A 22,485-nucleotide genomic window follows, 5' to 3' on the forward strand; every position below is an offset into this window, starting at 1 on the left:
CTCCTTGCTGCCGCCGTGTCCCCCCCTCCTTGCTGCCGCGTGTCCCGCCTCCTTGCTGCCGCGTGTCCCGCCTCCTTGCTGCCGCGTGTCCCGCCTCCTTGCTGCCGCGTGTCCCGCCTCCTTGCTGCCGCGTGTCCCGCCTCCGTGCTGCCGCCATGTCCTTCCTCCGTGCTGCCGCCATGTCCCTCCTCCGTGCTGCTGCCGTGTCCTGCCGCTGTGTCTCCCTCCATGCTGCTGTGTCCCCCCTCCTTGCTGCCGCCATGTCCTGCCGCGTGTCCCCCCTCCTTGCTGCCGCCGTGTCCCCCTCCTTGCTGCCGCCATGTTCCCCCTCCGTGCTGCTGCCATGTCCTGCCGCCGTGTCCCCCTCCATGCTGCCGCCGTGTCCCCCTCCATGCTGCCGCCGTGTCCCCCCTCCGTTCTCCTCCTCCACCCCCTCGATAAGTCAGGATGGAGAGCGGCGGTAGGAGCCGGTAAATCCGGCTCCTACCTTTTCCGAATGTACAGAGTCAGAGATGACTCTGTACATTCACATAACTGAAACTGTGTTTACAATGTTTCAGTTTATGAATGAAAAGAAGCCGCTGTCTTCTCTCCATTCATTTTCAGTGCTGAGAAAAGGACTGGGGAATCAGTGTTCCTAGTCCCTTTCTCTGTCTTAGAGAGGAGATGTCAGAGGTCTGTTAAGACCCCTGATATCTCACCAAAGCCCCCCCAACAGGGCTGATAAAAAAATAAAGGAATTGCAATAAATAATAAAAAAATTAATTGTAAAAAAAAAAAAAAAAAAATCAGACACTGTCCATTCCTCCCCACCCCCTAAAACTGTAAAAAAAAAAAAAATTAAACAAATTGTAAAAAATAAATAAAAATAATTGTAAAAAAAAATAAATACTGACACGTGCCACAGTCACATGAGATTTAAAAAAAGTACTCGCCGATACCGATTACGGTATCGGCGAGTACTTGATGAAAAGTATCGGTACTTGTACTCTGTGCTAAAAAAGTGGTATCGGGACAACCCTAGTAGATACCAGTGTTCCCTTTCTGTCTCAAGTGGTCCTGCAACTTCAGCGTGATCATTGTCTAGCATCCTTTTAATGAATTCAATGAAATCTCTTTTCACTTCTGGCTTTCCCTGCAGTGTTTTACTGAGTGGATGCAATCGCTTCATGGCTTGTTCCCTGTTACTAGGCAAAACACGTCTGGGTGTAGGAGAGGGGCCACCCAACTGTGATTGTCATCTTGGTAAGCCTCTCTATCCATAATCTGCAAGAAGGTCTGATCCTCTATAGAGAGGGCCTGTTTATCATCATCTTTAGTTTTCTGGAATACTGTAATCCCTAGATTGTCGGTTTCAATGTTTGAATTGACTTCTTTACCATATAGTGTGGAAAAGTCACAGTGTTGATCTGCCAAAGCTTTCCTTGACAACAAAGCTGGGGGATGTGCGTCCATTTGTTAACACAGATGTCTTCAAAGTGCTAAGGTTGTCAGGCTGGTGCGCTGTTCTCCAGGCAAACTTCTCTTACAATGACCCATCCTAGGTCCAGTCTCTGTGCATAGGGGGCATTATAAGGTCCATTGATTTGCTTGCGCACCTTGTGTACCTGAAGGATGTCTCTCCCAAGAAGTAGAAGGATAGAAACATCTGGCTCAACAGCTGGGATAAGGTGAGCAATTGAGCGGAGGTGAGGGTGGCGATTGGCTACTTCTGGAGAGGGAATCTCAGTTTTGTCGTCAGGTATCATGCCACACTCTATTAAGGTAGGAAGTGGGAACTGCACTCTCTTATTGAAGGATTCAATGGTGAAGTCAGTAGCTCTTCTCCCTGTGGTTTCAATCGTCCTTAGAGTGTATGGAACTGCACTTGCCTTAAGGTTAAAGATATCAAAGAAACCAGACTTTGCAAGGGATCTGTTGCTCTGTTCATCTAGCACTGCATACATTTTCACTGCCCTTTCTCTCTTGCCAGTGGGATACAGTCACTAAACAGATTTTAGAGCATGATCGTGCACTCTTGTCTTGTCCACATACTTCAGTGCAATTAGACATTACGGAGGAGAGCGGGGTCTCTTGTTGCTCCCTGCCCTGATCTTTCCTGGGTTCTACAGTCTCTAGTGGGGCAGGAGCAGGGCCTGGGTGTAAAGCTGCAATATGTCTCTCGCTGCCACATTCTGTACATTCTACCGGTATTTTGCAGTCTCTGTCAATGTCATAAGTAGATCCGCAACACTTGAAACAGATGCCGTTTTGTTTAAGAAAGGACATCCGCTCTGCAATGGGTTTGCTTCTAAAGCCTTTGCATTTCTTTAGTGGATGTGTTTTTTGTGTATTGGGCAGTCTATCAGGGTTTTCTATGGTGTGTACCTTGTGGGTGCTTTGGTAGTCTGTGACTTCTGAAGGTACAGCTATTTTGTGTGTGGATACAGAGGTCCTACCGTGAGGTCTGTGAGGTTTCTCCGGTCTGTGTGATTGATTGCCGCTGGTGGTGAAGGCGAAACTGGGATCACTTTGGATGTTCGCTTGCTGTCGGACAAACCCGGAAAACACAGAGAAAGGGGGAAAAGCAACTCCATAATCTTCTTTGAATTTACCTCCCACAGACATCCACTTGTCTTGCAGATTTGAGGTTAGTTTCTCTACTATGGGATTAGTGTCTCTAGCTGTATCAAGATATGAAAGTCCTGGCAAGTAGCCATCCTCTTTGGCATATTCTATCTCTAGTAGAAGATCAATTAGTTCTTGTAGCCGTTTGTTGTCTCTGTAGCCCACCTTGGGAAAGACTTCAAGTTTTTTCAACAGTGCTCCTTCTATTACCTCTGGGGATCCATACGTTTCTTCTAGTCTTTTCCAGGTCATGTTGAGTCCTGCTGCAGGGTTGAACAGGTTTGCTCTTCTCATCCTCTTGGCATGCTCTGCTGACTCGGTACCAAGCCGTTTTATCATTAAATTAAGCATATCTGCTGGTGATAAGTTTCAGACCTTCAGTGGCATTCAGAAAGGAAGATTTCCATGCCCAATAGTTTTCAGGACAGTCATCAAATTGGAGAAAGCCTGAGCTAACCATTTCTTTGCGGATGAGATATTTGGTGACATCCATTGCACATTGTTGTTCGCGCATGTAATCTATAGGTTGAGGTGATAGGAACACTTGTTTTTTGTTCTTAGGGGTTTCTGGTGCTTTATTCTTGGTTTGTTGGCAGCCGCTGACCTGATGTCGTTGATTGGGCCTGCTCAGGGGGTATGTTGATCTTGGCCTGGCGTGGTCACGGAGCTTCGGACTGGGTCGCGAGCATGCCGCCGGCAGCGTGCTCGCGACCCCACGGCTGGGCTTAAAGAATCATGTACGGTTATGTGATTGTGCCCAGCCGTGCCATTCTGCTGATTTATATTGTGAAGGGGTCCTTAAGTGGTTAAAAATTTCTACAGGTTGCATGTTTTGAGTTACAGAGGAGGGCTAGAGCTACAATTATTTCTCTCGCTCTACCGATCGCAGTGATACCTCACATGTGTGGTTTGAACACCGTTTTCATATGCCGGCGCTACTCACATATGCGTTCACTTCTGCACGCGATTTCGTCTGAACCAGGTGCGTTCCTGGCTCCTAACTTTTTTTAGCTGGCTCCTAGATTCCAAGCAAAATTTGTCAAACCCTGCCTTAAGGAACTCAGTCAAGTGATTGCTAGACCATTGTTCCTAATTTTTATGAACAGTCTACTGACTGGAATGGTACCAGCTGATTGGAGAAACGTAGCACCAATATTTAAAAAAGGTCAAAAATAGATCCCTGGGAAGACCAGACCAGTCGTCTTAACATCAATTGTTTGCAAGGGGATGATAAGGGACTATATACACAAGTTTTTATATACAATGACAATGGTATCATTAGCAGTAATCGGCATGGATTCACGAAAAATCGTTCTTGCCAAACCAATCCATTAACCTTCTATGAGGTGAGCTGCCATCTAGATAAAGGAAGGCCCGTAGACATGGCGTATCTAGATTTTGAAACAGAATTTGATACAGTTCCCCATAAACTTTCACTATACAAAGTATGGGCCGTTGGCATGGACCATAGGGTGAGTACATTGATTGAAAACTGGCTACAGGGGCGAGTTCAGAGGGTGGTGATAAATGGAGAGTACTCGGAATGGTCTGGGGTGGAAAGTGGGGTCCCCCAGGGTTCTGTCCTGGGACCAATCCTATTTACTCATAAACGACCTGGAAGATGGGATAAACAGCTCAATCTCTGTATTTGCGGACGATACTAAGCTAAGCAGGGCAATAATTTCTCTGCAGGATGTGGAAACCTTGCAAGAAGATCTGAATTAATGGGGTGGGCAACTACCTGGCAAATGAGGTTTAATGTAGAAAAATGTAAAATAAGGCAAAAATATGAAGGCAATCTACTCACTAAAGGGGAGAACCTCTGGGGAATGACAGTCTCAGCGATGGCATGCAATGCCAAGCTGTTGCAAGCAAAGCAAACAGAATATAGGCATGCATTTAAAAGAGGATTAAAAATACAACAAAAATAGTCTTTGCGCTAGAAATGTCCAATCCAAAATGATAACACACTAACCAAGGAATCCCTTAATGAGAATGCTTAATGTGAAACAATCTGGCCAGCACCATACTCCTTGCAGCTCAATGATCAACGGGAAATTGATAGCTGTGAAAACAAAAGGGAATATGAGTGCACAGGCTCATGGTGCAATAACGTATTTTATTGGATATAAAAGAATAGAATCAATACAAGTGAAGGTGAATAAACAGAATCAAACAGTTCCTCCAATAGAGAGCCTTAGCGAGGGACACATTCGAGCTTCAGAGTGGATGAGAAGACCGCTGGATGGCTGGATGGACTGGCTCCACAGACACAAGCTTATCAAGCAGCTGCCGAAAGGCCCATAGTGAGCCGCTCACTGACTGAAGAAACAGCCGGTCAGTAGAGGGGAAGGAGGCCATGCCCTCCTTCCCCTCTACATGTTATCCTGACAACTACAGTGTCCTCTATCAGTTGGCTTCACTACTGTAGAGTTCTCCCTGGGTCAAGTGTTGTAGGCGCCCCACAGCCCTCTCATGACCGGCTGTTTCTTCAGTCAGTGAGCGGCTCACTCGCGGCCTGACGACTGCTTCTTGATGAGCCGGTGTCTGTGGAGCCAGCCCATGTGTCACGAATGTGAAGCACGAATGAAGCACGAATGTGTCACTCGCTAAGGCTCTCTAATGGAAGAACTGTTTTTTTTTGTAAAATATTTATTTTCATTTTTCAAGTGGTATTGACAGTTGTACAAAGCAGCATTATCAAACAGACAAAAAGCCAATACGAAATAATAACAGTAACCAGAATAGGGGGTAATGGGAGAGAAGGGGAAGGGACATGGGATAATGGGCAAGAGGGAGGGAGAAGGGAAAGATGAGGGACTCTAAGGGAGGGTGCATCTGGTCCGAGCTCAGGCAAACATTAAACCGGGAGAAATAGCCCACAACAATGCAGGGACAGGAGGACACACCGCCCGCCCGGGACATTCGATCCACATGGGCAGGTCTCCCCCCAAATTAATGGGGGGGTGTGTGTATCCCTGTGTCCCCGCCCTCCAGCAGGCAACAGGATGGAAGAACTGTTTGACACGGTTTATTCACCTTCACTTGTGAGTGTATCGATTTTATTCTTTTATATCTAATAAAATACGTTATGGCACCATGAGCCTGTGCGCTTGTATTCCCTTTTATTAAAAAGGGGATTAAGTCCAGAGATAAAACAATAATTCTCCCACTCTACAAGACTCTGGTCCAGCTGCACCAGGAAGGTTGTGCTGGAACTGGAGAGCATTTTATTATTATTTTAATTAAACCACTTACGGGCCGCTCGCCGTTGTTATATTGCGGTACTTTGAAGAGGGATATCGTTGTTATGGCAGCAGCTAGCTGCCAAAACCCCGGGTGGTCTGCTTTCAGTTAAAAGTGGTCTCTGATTCCCGCAAGATCCCTTTTTATCGGCGGTGGGAGGGGCCCCCATTCCCGCTGCGCTCTGGTGCCCTCCGCCGCTCGGACAAAAGTCTGTTTACATCTGCCGCTCCATAGAGGTGAATGGAGGGTCCGATTGGGTTGGACCGATCGTGTGAAAGGGGCCTAAGGCTGCTTTTACACTGATGGTCTGCGGTCTATTGTGGCGCAGTGTATAGTTTTTCCGGTTAGCTGCACTTTGGCATAGACGTCTATTATATCCTGCAGGTGTGGTGCACTTTCTGAAAAGCTGCTTGCTTCCTCTACCACCGGCTTCATTTACAACACTGATGCTCTTGGATGGCAGGTCGGCAATCTGGGCTTGCCAACCAGCCATCCCAGAGAAGGACATCGCAGGCCACATCAGAGGGCTCTGCGGGCCACATGTGGCCCCCTGGCCACTGGTTGGGCACCCCTGGTGTAGTATATACAGCAAACAGGTAAGGGTCTTGTTTAATCCCCTCAATGAAATCCACAGTTAGGTGCAATCTAGCGATACACACACACACACACACACACACACACACACACACACACACACACACATATACAATATACAGATCCCTACTGGTATCTAGATGAAAGTAAGTAATGTCTGACACTTTAGGGCCTTTCACTAGAGCTCTGTTTCCTTGTATATATAATTTTTACTTAATTTATTTTGCAATTTTTCTCCAGAGTCTTTGCAATCTGGGTACTTTTTCACCTACTCCTATCCCTCTCTGTTCCCTAATTACTTATCTTGGACCTATCTTCTAATGGATTCCTTCAAGACAACCTGTTATTTATTTACTTAATAGCCCAGCAGGTATCCCATTTCTTGACCCTCACACCATCTCTCTTTTTTTACCATTCACACTCCAATACATTCTAGTCCCCACTTGCACTTTTTTTGCCATCATGCGTTTTTGCACACTTTTTTATTCCATTTTCTCCTTACACTTTTGTCTCAGTCAACTACACTCACACTTTTCCACACTTCATTTCACTCATCATCACAGTCACATTTCACATGCACCATCTTTACACTTACATTCTTCTCTGCACTCCACATTCACCTATCTCGATACTCTACTGGGTTTCTTTATTAATTATATTTTCCATTGCAAATTCCATTTTTACTGTTTGCTATGGTATTTAATTATGGCTTCAATTACTTTTCCCATATATTTTAGTCCATCATTATTATATTAGTACTAAATTTCTCCAACTATTTTTGCATACTATTTTTTACTTTATATTATTACTTCTACAGCTTGGGGTGCCCCCCCTTTTCGGTTCCAGTCTTTGATGGCCACCATTTTGGTCTTTTGGGTCTCTCCCTCCGGATCCCCCCCTTGCCCCCCCACCCACGCGTGGGGTATCAGTGCCGCCCCCCGCAGGCTCAGAGCCCTTTTTTGGTCTGCCCACTCAGCCAAGCCTTTTCCATCTCAGCTCCCCCGCCTCCACGGGGGTCGTGCAGTGTTTTGGCGGCAATTACATGGTTCCCAGTCGGTCCACAGTCGAGGCACATGGGAAAGCACTTTTGCCCTTTCTTTTAGCCGTTAAAGGGTAAATATATTCATTATTCACAATACTGTCAATATGGTAGATGTTTCTCTGTTGAGTGTGTTTTTGTTTGTTTTTTAACAATCTCACCTATTCGATGTATTTCATTCTAGAGCATCTCCTTCCTACCCCCTGAAGATGACCACCCTCTACAAGGTTGAAACGCGCCAGGGTTTATCATATGTATCATGTTCATTATGTGTACCATTGTTATAACATTATGCCATGCTTTCGCAGGTTTGCCCTTACGGCCTAATCAATATACTGTTTATCTTGTATGTACATGTTTTTATTGCCATTACTTGACTGTTTTGGTTAAAAAATATATCAGATACGTTTCCTTGTGAGACATATAAAACTACATTAAAACTTTTGTATTAACTAAATAATATTTATCTATTTTTTGCTGCAATACAAAGCCCCCCGGGATAAATTTCCTTCTGCAACAATTTGGGGGTGTGCAGCACTTTGCCCACTTTTCAGTATCGCTTTTTCTTTGCTAACAATATATATATTATACATATACACACACACACACACTATATATTTGTGAACGCACTGTATACCTACACACATACATACACACGGCATTATAGGCATTTTATGTGCAGCTACAAGCTTCTCTCTGCTCTGCCAGCACCAGAAGCACTCTCACTGTTTCCAGCAGGGTCCAGTGGACCCATTCTGAAAGTCTGAACTGAAGAACTGCAAAGATTAAAAGAAACCAGGGGCATCAGAGATCAAAAGAGATTGAAGTGATTGATGTGATGAGTGGTCTCTCTGAGGAGAAGATCTAGTCTCGGGAAGAAGTGATACACTTGAATGCACAGTGCTGCAGAGGCCACATAAGAGCCTTGCTGTTGAATACAATTTATACAGGTGCTGTAAAGAAAACTTTGTACAAAGGAACCAATTTATTTTTCTCAAAGTATCTTTTGTTCTCACTGGTTTTCATAAGGGTTAAAGTCTGATTTGTAGTGCTTTTTCACATAGTGGACTGCCAGATTTTTGCTATGGGACTTTCCTATGTTTATTTTTAATTATTGCTTGAAATGAAATTTAAAATGAGGAAGGACTATAAAATGCATCAATATAGTATATGTCAACATTTAAAAGGCAATGTTTTTTTTGTGTTAACTAGGTATTAGGCCCTTTTCACACTAGTGCGATTTCTTCTGTGTTGAATCACAATTGTGAAAGTGCTAATGTAATGAAAAACTGCACGGTGATCAGGAATGAGCTCAGTCGTGTTTGGATCCAAACCCCATCTGAGCTAATCCACCAGGAAGGGGTCACTGCACACCGCCAATCACAAGCAGCCTATGCATTTTTTTGCCACGTAGCTGCAGGTATATAAGGGACATGCATATGTGGGGAATGCCTCAGCTGCTTTTGATTGGCCACAGCTTCCTGGCAAAATAGCTCAGGCACATTTGGACTATTTGAACATGCCTGAGCTCATCCCTAATGGAGACCTCTCTGTTAAAGCGTATCTCCACATTTGGTGAGTGATCTATGTAAATTGCAAGGATTATAACAACCTTTGTTCCTACCTTTTGTTATCTTGAAGAAATCCATGTGTGTTTGTATGTGCGTTCATAATCATCAGTAAGCTGTGCAGCTGCAGGACACTAATGAGGAAAGCTGCTGGGCCTGCATCCCTTTAGACATGTTCCTATTGGAAGTATCTCACCAAAAATTACATTTTTGTTGCAGGGGGTGCCTGAAATCTGAATTGTATCTTAGGCAGACATCTGACAAAATTGGTGAGCCAATCACACAAGCAGGAAATTATGTTTCTGGGGAGTGGTCAGTACACATTCTGTGTACAGAACAACTCCATGTAGCCATATTGCATTTATAGAAAATTACAGCGGCTGCAGTAAGTCATTTTTAATAACATTTAATTACAATATGACTTATGTAATATTACAGTATCACAATTGTACACGCTAAATTATTTTTTCTTCCCACAAATGTTACCCTTTAATTGCTCTGTCTATTAATAACCGAGACAGATCTCATTACTATTTAGCCCTCACCTGCTAGACTAGAACGACCCAGGGATAGTGGAATATGTAGTTTCTCTACAGGAAGTGTCGTTTCTCAGACTATAGATTGAGGTTATGCATTAACCTATGGCGTGCAAAGCTGCATGCCTCCCGTTTGATCACAAACTGAAATTTCTGACACAAGAATGTGAAAATTTACTATACTGTAGGCTGTGTGTACAGGGCAACAAATGAACCCATGAAACTATATTATCAATGCACATCTAATGCAGGTGAAAAGCACAAGGTGCAGGTAGAAGGGTTTATAATGCCTTTAACACTATGTAAATTTGAAGCTGCTGATTTAGAACCACAATTTTATATTTCATAGCTGGGAATTTTTGGCTGTTCATAGTGTTTTTATGGTTGCTGCAACCATCAGTTTTAATGCATTTTTCTATTGACATTCAGATTTTACGCTTTCCTATCAAAATGTACAAATTTTGTTTGTTGGCACTTACCTCATCCTTCGATTTTGCTTTTAAATGTCCTTATTTCTTCTGAGAAATCCTCACTTCCTGTTCTTCTGTCTGCAACTCACAACCGTAATGCAAGGCTTTCTCCCTGGTGTGGAGAAAGCCTTTTCAGGGGGGAGGGGGCGAGCAGGCAAGTCAGGACACGGTCTACTTTGCAGATAGAGAAAGGAGGTGTGTGTTAGTGGGCGTCCTGACACTCCTGTTCGCCCCCTCCAGAGGCGTTCTCCACACCAGGGAGAAATCCTTGCATTACGGTGGTGAGTTACAGACAGAACAGGAAGTCAGCGTTTCTCAGAAGAAATAAGGACATTTAAAAGCAAAATGGAAGGATGAGGTAAGTGAAGGAGGACTGCACTAAGGTAAAGGAAGCTATTTAGGGAAAACATTTTTTTCCTTTACAACCCCTTTAAGATTGTGAGAGATTTAGGTGCATCAAATGACATTCTGAAAGCTACGAGTTACAAAAAAGAAAATTGGAGGAAAAGGCAAGGCCACCCAGTAACTCACTACTTGAGCTAATAGGTTCTCAAAGATAAGGGCTTAGTTCTAACTAAAGCAGTCTGGTTTAGGTATTGGGTTTGCTGGTAAATCCAATCACATTGTAGGTAATGAATAAGTAACAAATAGACAGGGGAGGTGTCATGTTTTTGGGCCCCTTCACATGGGCGGTGTCCATTCAGTCTCAGCAGGGGAAGCCAGAATGATCCACTGCTGGATCAGAAAGTTGCAGATGTCACATTTGTGACATATGTGTGTTTTCAACATTCCTTTGTGGAAAACCAGATCCTGGGTGGGTGGATTTAAGTGAACTTGTGTCCGCCTCTATCTGCCCGCCGCTGGTCTGCAAACTTTTTCTGTCTGGTTAAACGAACCCTAACAGACCCAGAGGTAGGTGAATGTAACTCTGCTTACATCCATCCACCTATAAGGATGTATTGCTGTCCGTTATGACCCATGAAAACACAGGTCAAATTTGGACAGACGGATTGCCCATGTGAAAGGGGCCTTAAAGGGGTTGTAAAGGTTCATCTTTTATTTTCAAAATAGGTTCCTTTAAGCTAGTGCATTGTTGGTTCACTAACCTTTTCTTTCGATTTCCCTTCTAAAAAATTTTTTTCTTTGTCCTCTGTAAGCTTTCCACCATCATCTGGGCGGTGGAAAGTCATTTAGAACAGCTTACTTAACACCGTACTGAGGAGAAACAGGAAGTGAGAAATTCAGACAAAGAAAACAAAGAAAAAAACATTTAGAAGGGAAATTCAAGGAAAAGGTAAGTGAACCAACAATGCACCAGATTTAGAAAAAAAAAAAAAAAACGAACCTTTACAATCCCTTTAAGCCCTGTACACACGACCGGGATTCCTGACGGGAAAACTGCAGGGAGAGCTTTGACCGGGAATCCCCGGCCGTGTGTATGCTCCCTCGCAGTGTTTCCCCATAGGAAAACTGCCGGGAATCCCGGCGGGAAAAGAGAGAGCAGGTTCTCTATTTTCCCGCCGGGATTCCCGGCAGTTTTCCTGTCGGGAAAACTGCGAGGAAGCATATAAAAATATAAAACATGTTCTTATTTTTTTTCACCGATGGAAAACAAACTGATGGGGCCCACACACGATCGGTTTGTCCGATGAAAACAGTCTGTTTTCATCGGACAAACCGATCGTGTGTACAGGGCTTAACAGTAACCAATCCCTTCCATCCTTAATAAAATAAAACTTCTTCACTTATCACTTCCCTATAATTTTGCAGCATTTACTACTACTACTAAATGACTGATGCAATGTTTTCAAAACTTACTGTATATGGTCAGTCCACCGAAAGTTATATTTTAGCTATAGGCAAGTTAGCATTTAGCTTTTAATATACTTGAAAAAAAGATCTCCCTACCATCATTTTTGATTTTCTGTCTACTTGGGAGTTGGTGGTGTTCCAGCACATTCTACTTTATTCTCTAACAGTTTTTCTTAACTGAGGCTGAGGATAAGTAACCACTGACACCTATAAACATTCTTCCCAATGAGCACCAATGCAAGCAGCATTCTTCTAACTGACCTCCAATGTAGGGTGCATTATTGCCAATGACCCGGAATATAATGGAGCATTCTCCCAGTGGCCACCAATTGAACCACTAACCAGTAATCTCAGAGGGCCCTTCAAAACTGACAACTAGTTTTAGACAGCATTTCACTAACCACCACATTGGGAGTTACATTTCACTGACCACCAATGTATGAGGAGTACATCATTAATCACCAATGTAGGGAGGGCACTTAATTGACCACCAAAGACTAGTACTTCATGGACCACCAATGTAAGGGGGGCACGTCACTGACCACCAATGTAAGGCGAGTACTTCATTGACTACAGTAATGCCCTGTACACACGATCGGTCCATCCGATGAAAACGGTCCAATAGATTTTTCCATCAGTTATCCGATGAAGCTGTCCATCAGACCGTTTTCATCAGACAAACTGATCGTGTGTATGTAGCATAAGGGGTGTACATCATTGACCACCAAAGTAAGGGGGCATTTCACTGACCACCAATGTATGAAGACATTTTCCACTATCCACCAATGTAAGGGAATGGTACATTTCCAATGTCTGGCTTTCATTTTCAGGGATTATTATTGTTTCATTATTATTACTGAAAATCATTGTGTCATATAGAGCAGTCCTGGGTGTCAAGCACACCACATTCTTTTTCTTTTGTTTATACTTATATCCTAGCTCACCATTTACACTAATGTACTGTGAACTGTAGCTACAGTAAATAGGAAGTGTTCCTCAAGGCCTAGACATTTTTTAAGATCCTTGCTAAAAGGATGGGAAAGACTACTGTCTAAAAGTATAAAATAAATCCAAAATCCAAAAGGGATGGTCAGAACCAGTTAGAGTCACAGCACGTGTGCAGGTCCTGGATTTCAAGTGTAGTCTTTTCTCCAAAAGCTGAGAGAGAGATAAGAACCTGCCAGATGGTTGAACACTCCTGCATTTCTTAATATATCCTTTTTAGGTATCCTGACCTTTTAACATGTATATAAAAATTATATTCTACTATTTTTAATTATGTACATACCTTTGTATAATGCCATGCTGTAAGCTCTTGCAACTTGTTAGGGATTCTCCTGTGAAGAGATGACACATGACTACTTCTCTGCATTTGTGAAGAAATGAAATCAGTGCTTCAGCCTGAATGTTTCCATTGCGAGAAATAATGCACAGACGTTGAAGACGTGAGCAATAGCAAAGAGCCTGAAAGAACTTCTCATTGGCTGGAAAATATGGTTGTTCTAGTCTGTAAAAATAACAGAAACATCACTTGTCAGCTTAAAGTAAAGTGGACCAAAAATAAAAATAAAAGTTTTTTAATCCTAATGCCGCGTACACACGATCATTTTTCGGCATGAAAAAAAAAAACGATGTTTTTCGGCATGTAGAAAAAACAAATTTTTTCCAACTTCATCATTAAAACGACGTTTCCCACACACCATGGTTTTGAAAAAAATGCTCTAGCAAAGCGTGGTGACGTTCAACACGTACGACGGCACTATAAAGGGGAAGTTCCATGCGGATGACGCCACCCTTGGGGCTGCTTTAGCTGATTCCGTTTTAGTAAAAGACAATTCACGCTTTTCTGTCTGTTACAGCGTGATGAATGTGCTTACTTCATTATGAACGGTAGTTTTACCAGAATGAGCGCTCCCGTCTCATAACTTGCTTCTGAGCATGCGCGGGTTTTCAACGTTGTCTTAGCCCACACACGATCATTTTTTACAACCCGAAAAACGACATAGTTTAAAACGTTATTAAAAAATGCAGCATGTTCGAAAAAAAACGTTGTCGTTTTTCAGAACCCGAAAAATTATGTGAAGCCCACACACGATCATTTTAAATGACATTTTTTTAAAACAACGTTTTTTTCATGCAGAAAAATGATAGTGTGTACGCGGCATAAGAGTTATTACTATTGAAATGGGAATAAAATGACAATACCAAATCTGACAAAGAAATGCACCTATGTTGTACATATTCAGTCAAAGGAATAGATGAGACAACAAAAATCTCTTTGTATTTGTAAGTTATACCTTTTAACACAAATTTATAAAAATACAAAAAAATTATCTAATTTTGGGATAGTGGGACGAGCCTTGCAGATTTCTGGGTAATAGCAAAAAAAGCACATTACAAAGTAAAGCAGGCCATTCACTGATCAAAATTTACATCAGTGTGCAGGTTCACCTGCACAACAAATGTCAACTTCTATAGAGGGAACAGGTTGGAGAAGTTTTCATTAATCAGTAGCTGCAGCCAATCAGGGTGGAACTGTCATAACACATTGTCCTGCCAGGGGTTGGAGGTAAATCTTCCTTTCCCCTCTTTTGTCTGGATGGAGGAATCTGGCTAAAGAAAAAAAACAAAAAAACCTATTGGTCTTGCCAAACCTATGGAGGGGGGATACGCAACTAGAGCCTTGAGCTACGATGAGAAAGGTCAAAAATAATTTACATGGCTCTGTCCTTAAGCCCTGGTTCACACTGGGTACGATTTGGAAGGATTTGAGATGCGATTTGACATGTCAAATCGCATCTCAAATCGGCGGCAATTGTCGGCAATGGCACTGTCCTAATCAGTGCGACGCCGCATCTACGATTTCAAAAAGTAGTTCCTGTACTACTTTTTGCGATTTCAGGCCGCGATTTACATTAAATTGCGGCCGAAATTGTGGCAAAATCGCGGTAAAATCGCGCATTTTACCGCGATTTTGAATTCGCAGCCGTGTGAACCTAGGCTAAATGAGGAACACATTGCTTAGGTATAAAAAGAGGGCATACCATACTTTGCAGGCAGATCACATGTAAAAAATGTTGTTATGAGACAAGACAACCCATCACTGATATTTTTAAGATATATAAAAAAAATCATTAATGTGGTGTGAGTTTCTTGTGCAGTATACATGGTTGTGCTATGATGTTCCTTTATCTCAGTGTAAAGCAACCAGTTAGGTGTGAAACAATGCACTAAATTTTTTTGAGAAGTTGCTGACGTGAAATGTACTGCTGAATATCCTGCTTGATATACAGATAACCACTAGAGGGAGATTCTGGAAAAATAATACAGTAAACTCAAATATATACTTAAAGGGGTTTTGAAAGGGAAATTGAAAGAAAAGGTAAGTGAACCAACAATGCACTAGCTTAAAGTAACCTATTTAGAAAATAAAAAACAAACCTCTACAACCCCTTTAAGAGAAGTCCAGCCAAAGCTCATTTGGCTGTACTTCTCCTGTGGATCACAAGAGTGCAATTCGTTTGCGGCAGAAGTTCGCTGTCTGCCGACATCATGGATAACAGTCCAGGCATCGTGTCTTTGCGACAATAAAGTGTGGATTACCCAGGTGCCTGGACTGACACCCATATCAGACTCTCAGCAAGGCACTGAGAGCCTGAGATGTCCCACTCTGCCCCCTCCACAGCCCAGCACTCCAATGAGCGCAGAGGGAGCAGAGACAGAGAGCCGTGACTGACACAGTTTTCATTGTAGAGGCGCCGTGGGACAGATGCAGATGCAACATGGGACCCATGCTGCATCCACCTAGGTAAGTATGATTAAAAAAAAAAAAAAGAAACCCATACTTCTCTTTTAATGATAAAATACTTAAAGGGATTGTAAACCCTCATGTTTTTTCACCCTAATGCAGGGGTGCCCAACCTTTTGAAGCATAAGGGCCACTTAAGCGACTTGCTAACTGGTCGCGGGCCACAATGAGCGGTGCAGGAAGATGGCAGGTCTGCGTCGGCTCTGCATATGCAGAGCGGACATGGACACAGCCCACGAAACCCTTTTTTTTAGTGGATTGGTTTGGAGGTAGGACACAAGTCGGTTTACATGAGGTGAATGGAGGGTCCAATTGGTCGAACTGACAGTGTGAAAGGGGCCGAAGGCTGCTTTCACACTGATGCACCCGCGGTGCGGGTAAACCACAGTGCAACACAGTGTACATTTGGCTTTCCTGCACTTTACAATAGACTTCCATTATATTCTGTAGGTTTGGTGCACTTTCAGAAAGCTCACCAAACTTGCAGGTGATAACAGAAGTCTATGGCTCATTGCAGGTACCCTGCAGGTGCACTGCTCTGCATCTGCGAATCAGTTTGAAAGCAGCCCAGTAACCACTGCAGAACAGATATTCCCATATATACACTGTGATTTCAGTAGTAAACTGACCTTTATTAACAATATTCCATCCCAGAGCAGGATGGGCCACTGGTTGGGCACCCCTGCCTTAATGCATCCAATGCATTAAGGTGAAAAAAACCTCTGACAGTGACGGGTCCCACCTTAGCCCTTCGATCCCTCGGTGGAGACGCGCTGTACCTCTCTGCCTGTGATTAGAGATACCAACTGACAACACTGGTCTGACGACGTTGTACTACTGTGGTGGTGATCAGAGATGATGGCTGCCAGCACTGACATACAGTAATATCATAGCAGCCAGCCTTTGTACATAACTGCCAGAGGTATGATGTCACCATAGTGATACTGCACTTGCTCTGGTAAAATAATGTAAAAAATAAATAAAAATAAAACTAATTTGTCACAGCTATCAAATGGTACAGGGCTGCTGTGATTGGCCCCGGTATCGTGTGATTGCTGTGACCAACCACAGAGATCACACAGTAGTTAGCAAGGTGTCATATATGACAGCATTGCTCAGTACTGTAACCGCTAACTTTGGCTTAATACCGTGATCGCACCACTAGGTTTCCTTCTGGGAGAACGTATGGGCATCCACCTAGCCATTTATATACATTGGGTTGGCGGAAAGGGGCCACAACACAAATAGTGGAGTAATACCCTTGCATCCTGTACATTATAAATACTTAATTCCCAGAATAATTCCTAAGGCTTCGTTTAGACAGGTGCAGAGACCTGCCTTGCATGCAGGCTTTCTTTATTTTTGCGCCTGCATTCGCCCCAGGCTGCAGGGGTGGATGCAGGTGCAGGGACTACACAGACACAGCTGCATGTGAAAATTTGACATGTGGGCAAGAGCGAATACACAGGAAGGAGGGATTTGGGTTTCTAGAGCACTGGGCTGACTTTTCATTGGGGTGCAACCTATATGCTAAAGACTGTTTGCACTTGAATAGAAGGGGGTCTGCTGTGCTGGGGGAGAGGTTTATGGGAATGCTGGAGGAGTATTTAAACTAGACTTGAGGGGGAGGGTGAACTAGAATTACATTGGGCACACAGGTCAGTTAGGGGTCAGACATTAATGGAGAGTGGAATGGGGATAGATGGGGGGAGGGTTATGGCAGGTGACAAGAAAGTTCCAATGTTGCAAACAGCCATTGGAAATTATAGTGCCATTTGTACTACTAAAAATTTAACAATACATTTAAGTGTTTGTTCACCAATGCCAGAAGTCTGCCAAGCAAAACAGGTGAGTTGGAAGCTCTGGTGCATGAGGAGAGGTATGATGTAATCCGTATTGCTGAAACTTGGCTTCAATCCTCATGACTGGGCTATTAATATTATATACTCTTTCGGAAAGACAGGGTAAAAAGGAAAGGTGGAGGGGTCTGTCTCTATGTGAGAAGTGACCTCAAAGCAAGCGTGAAAGAGGACCTGGTTGATGGAGAGTGTAATGAGGCTGAAGCATCATAGGTGGAACTGTATACAGATGTGCGTAGTTCAAAGTTAATCACTGGAGTTTGTTATAGACCACCCAATGTTAATGAGGAGGTGGAGACTCAGCTCCTTGCACAGATGGAAAGGGCTGCAAGGGCTGGGACGGTGATAATAATGGGGGATTTTAACTACTCAGAAATTGACTGGAATAATGGCATTGCTGGGACGGTTAAAGGACAACAATTTAAAAACCTATTGCAGGACAATTTTATGGTGCAGTTTATTGAGGCCCCGACTAGGAATGATGCTCTGTTGGACCTGGTAATCTCAAACCATGCAGAGCTTATTATTAATGTTCAGATAAAGGAACACCTGTGATCATAACATGATTTCATTTAATGTTAACTATAAGCAAGAAATACATACAGGAAAGATAAAAAACACTCAATTTCAAGAGAGCAAATTTTCCAAGGATGAGGGCTGCTCTCCAGGACTTAGACTGGGAGGGAATATTGGCATCAATGGGCACAGAACAGAAATGGGAATTCCTCAAAAAGACTGTTTGGAACCTAACTGCAAAGTATAATCCCATGGGCAAGAAGTTTAAAAGGCCAAAAATAAAACCTATGTGGCTCACGGTCAAAGTTAAAAAAGCTATAAACAATAAGAAAATAGCCTTTAAAAAATATAAAAATGAAGGAACACTAGTGTTGTTTAAATGTTACAAAGAGTATAACAGGATATGTAAAAAGGAAATCAAGGATGCAAAAATTCTAAATGAACGACAGATTGCAAAAGATAGTAGGACAAACCCCAAAAAATTATTTAAATGTATTAATAGTAAAAAGGTAACTTCTGAGCATGTAGGCCCCTTACAAAATAATCTAGAGTGGGTGGAAAAAATGGTAGTCATGCTAATTTGTGCCCTCATCAACCCAAATTAATGTTCTCAATGTTACAGTAACCATGCAGTGTTTTTTTCCCCTGCATGCATAGCAATTAGTAGTGCAACGAATCGTCATTGATCCGTGATCCGCACGGATCAATGACGTTGGATCGGCGCGGCGTGCCGCGGTTTTGCAGAGCGGTAAAACACACATTAAAATTGTCATCGCTCTGCTCCTACACAGCCCTGCCTGCTCCTAACCACGCTGTGATAGACAGAATGCGGGTCTAATGCTGAGATGTGTTCGGTCTATCACAGCGTGGGGTTAGGAGGGGGCGGGGCTGTGTGCAAGCAGCGTGGAGACAGTTTCAACCTACGGGCGGCGAGTTGCTTTTCTTTCTAGCAGAACATGTGTGCAGCCATCCGTCCTCCCCTCTCCCCCCCCCACATACCTCCCTCGGCTGGCTCTATCTTCGGCACTCTGCCCCTTCCCCCCTCCTCCCCCCGGCTGCCGAGTCTGGCTCCTGTCCCTGCCGCCAATGCACTCTTTGGAGGTGACAGGGTCAATAAAGAGAACCTGTCACCTCCAATTGCTATCACACAGGGAATTGTTTTCTCCTGTGTGATAGCAATAAAGTTACGTGTAAAAAAAAATAAGAAATAATTATTAAAATAAGTAATTAAAAAGTAAAGAATAAGAAAAATATTAAAAATAAGAAAATTGTACAAAAATAAAAAAGTAAAACGACAAGCTACAAAAAATAAATACAAAAGTGATAAAGTAATAATAAAAAAAAAAAAGAAACAAAAAATATTTGAACTAACCGTGCCACCCCTGCCATCCAATTGCTATTCTCTGTTGATTGGGGGGTGGTTCGGTTGGTGGGGAGGGGGTGCATTGCGGAACCTGGCCTTGGGGCGGCAGGAAAAGGAAATGCAGCCCTGCTGGCCGCCCTCTCACTTCCTCCGCCCTGGCAAGGCTGCAATTGGGGGCACAGTGAGGCGGCAATTGGGGGCACAGTTAGGCGGCAATTTTTTTTTGCTGATCCGAAAAATTATCCGATACGTGACTCTGACCTGAGAAATGATCCGAACCGTGAGTTTTTTGATCTGTTGCACCCCTAATAGCAATATAGCATCAAAAGAGAACAAAGCTCTTTAAAAGTAAAACATACATTTACTTTGATCTTTACTATTATGCTATGTTACAGAAAAGTCACAGTAATGCGATATGATTTTAATTATCAGACTTTATTGATTATATTTTTGGGCAAATTTATGAGGGTGTGCAAAATTACGTAAATGTTACATTTACATAATAATTAATAGGTCCTCTTTATGGAGAGATCTGGGTCTATCACATCCCATGCCATCACAAGGGATGGGGTTTATCACTTGTGATAGCAAGAAAGTCGCTATTTTTTTTTTATAAAGGCACAGAGTAAAAAAAAAAAAAAGTAAATTAAATAACATTTGAAAAAAAAAAAAAAAAATGTAAAGCTCCCCTTTCCCCTTGTGCTCACATGAAATGGGGAGTTCACATGTAGATCCTACAGGCATATGTAAATGGAAATCACACCTCACGTGAGGTAACACCATGGATGTCAGAACAAGAGCAGTAATTCCAGTGGCAGAACTCCTGTGTAACTCTAAACTGGTAACCTATAAAGGCGTATCGTAGTTTGTCACCATTCCACGGGTGTGCACAATTTTAAAGCTTGACATGTTAGGTATATATTTACACGGCGTAACATTTTCTTTTAGATTTTACCAAAAATTTTATATAATATTGTGTTTGTGTGCACTAAAATGCATCAAAGTGCATTTTTCCTGAAAATTTGCATTTTATAAACTGCTGTGCAAATATCGAGTGACAAAAAAAGTTGCAACACCAACCATTTTATTCTCCAGGGCCTCTGTCTTTGTGGGGTTCAAATACATTTTCTAGCAAAAAAAAAAAAAATGCAGATTTTTACATGTATATTAGAAGTATCAGAATTGGCTTGGGAGTCAAGGGGTTAAAATACACACTTTAGGGCTGAAGGTCAGTTAAAACCTCAAATTATAATATAATTTCTGGATGCTTAAACTCTGGAGAATAAACAGTTTGAAGCTACAATGTTTTGTCATATTATATTAGTGCAAAGTTACTTAAATGCATATTACCAATAAAAAATACGTTTAAAAGTAAATAGGTAACAAATACGTCAAGACAACATTTATTTATTATTTTACAACTGCGCATGCACACGGCCCCGGGATCAACCATGTTCTGACTGGACGCCGCACGTTCCCGGTCCTAAAAGCATACAAATAGCACCGGAGGGAGATGCTACAACATCCCCCCAGATTCGGGAACAGACGATGCAGCGGGAATGGCGAAAAAAAAAGCTCCCCACTTCTCCGACACAGCAGTTTCGTTTGGCGCAGTCCTCACAGACACAGAAGCAGTCTCCCCCAGCCAAGATGGTGTCTGGAAAGGGAGAGACTGCACGCGGCGGCCCACAGACAGTGAAGTCTGCCTCACCTCCTCTGGATGCAGCCTCACAAGACAGCATGGGGAGAGATCCCTTCTCCTTCCAATCTCAAGAGGCGTTCCTGAACACTCCACGAGGTGAACTGCCACAGCTTTCTCCCTCATCTTCCTCCCCTGACAGTGGACTTGAGTATTTAGATTCCCCAGCTTCGTCCACTGATAGACACATGGCTCAATTAGCCGAGTTGGCCCTGAGCCAAAACAGCACTACTACACAGGCTCAGGCTCCTATGCAAATGACCACATACACTGGAGACGCAGTACTCCTTGCCAAATTTTCAGCCCTCCTGCAAGAGGAACTGTCTAAGGCATGCACAATAATTACTACTGACCTGAAAGATGACTTTCAAACCATTGGTGACAGGCTGGACACCATTGAGTCTAAAATGGATGGAACGGTGAAAAGGGTAAATCAAAGTTAAAAAATGTATCATCCCTACAAGCAGTGTTAATTTTGACAGCAAATTTCGATTTTGTTTTAGTCTTAGTCTAGGACTAAAATGGCATTTTAGTTTTAGTCACGTTTTAGTCTTCTGCAAATGTTTTAGTAAAAAAAAATCTAATATGTACAATACTTATTTATTATTATTTTGAGGTATGAACACGCACTACAGACGTCAATTTTGAAGTCAAATTTCAATTTAGTTTTAGTCATAGTCTTGACTAAAATGGCATTTTAGTATTAGTCGTATTTTAGTCATATAAATTCAATTTGTTTTAGTCGTATTTTAGTCGACTAAAATAGTATTCATTTAGTCGACTAAAATAGTATTCATTTAGTCGACTAAAATAGTATTCACTTAGTCGACTAAAATAGTATTCATTTAATCGACTAAAATAGTATTCATTTAGTCAACTAAAATAGTATCAATTTAGTCGACTAAAATAGTATTCATTTAGTCAACTAAAATAGTATCAATTTAGTCGACTAAAATAGTATTCATTTAGTCGACTAAAATATTTTAGTCAACAAAATTAACACCGTCTACAAGACCAACTAGATCAGGCTAATGCCAAGATAGAAGACCTGGAAAATCAGTCAAGGAGGTACAATTTCTGTGTTCTCCTTGAATCCAGATGAAAGATCTGATACTCGTAATGTCTCATCAACTGAAAATCGATAGGCCTTGTCTGCGGACCAGTTTCAGCAGACATGTTCGGTCGTGTGTACGGCCGACCGGACAGGTTTCCAGCGGACATTTGTCCAGCCGACCGTTTTGCAGCAGACAAATGTTTCTTAGCATGCTAAGAAACATGTCCGCTGGAAGCCTGTCCGTCGGACATGTTCGGTCGTCTGTACAGACTCACCGTACATGTCCGATCGGCCGCCATCCCTCGCATGCGTCG

At 42.6% G+C, this 22,485-nt stretch overlaps 1 protein-coding gene across 3 annotated transcripts in view; it reads right to left on the bottom strand.

Moving 5' to 3' along the window:
* Positions 1-22,485, bottom strand: part of FBXL18 (F-box and leucine rich repeat protein 18) — a 202,073-nt gene that overhangs the window by 38,896 nt on the left and 140,692 nt on the right. For 2 of the 3 annotated variants that reach the window (XM_040357110.1, XM_040357111.1), the window contains exon 4: positions 13,161-13,379. In XM_040357110.1, the coding sequence (XP_040213044.1) occupies positions 13,161-13,379 (219 nt within the window). Of the gene's footprint in view, positions 1-13,160; positions 13,380-21,470; positions 21,520-22,485 lie in introns of those variants that run through there. The other variant, XM_040357112.1, reaches the window with a different exon arrangement.

This window comes from Rana temporaria, chromosome 6, assembly GCF_905171775.1.
Source record: "Rana temporaria chromosome 6, aRanTem1.1, whole genome shotgun sequence".
NCBI lineage: Eukaryota > Metazoa > Chordata > Amphibia > Anura > Ranidae > Rana > Rana temporaria.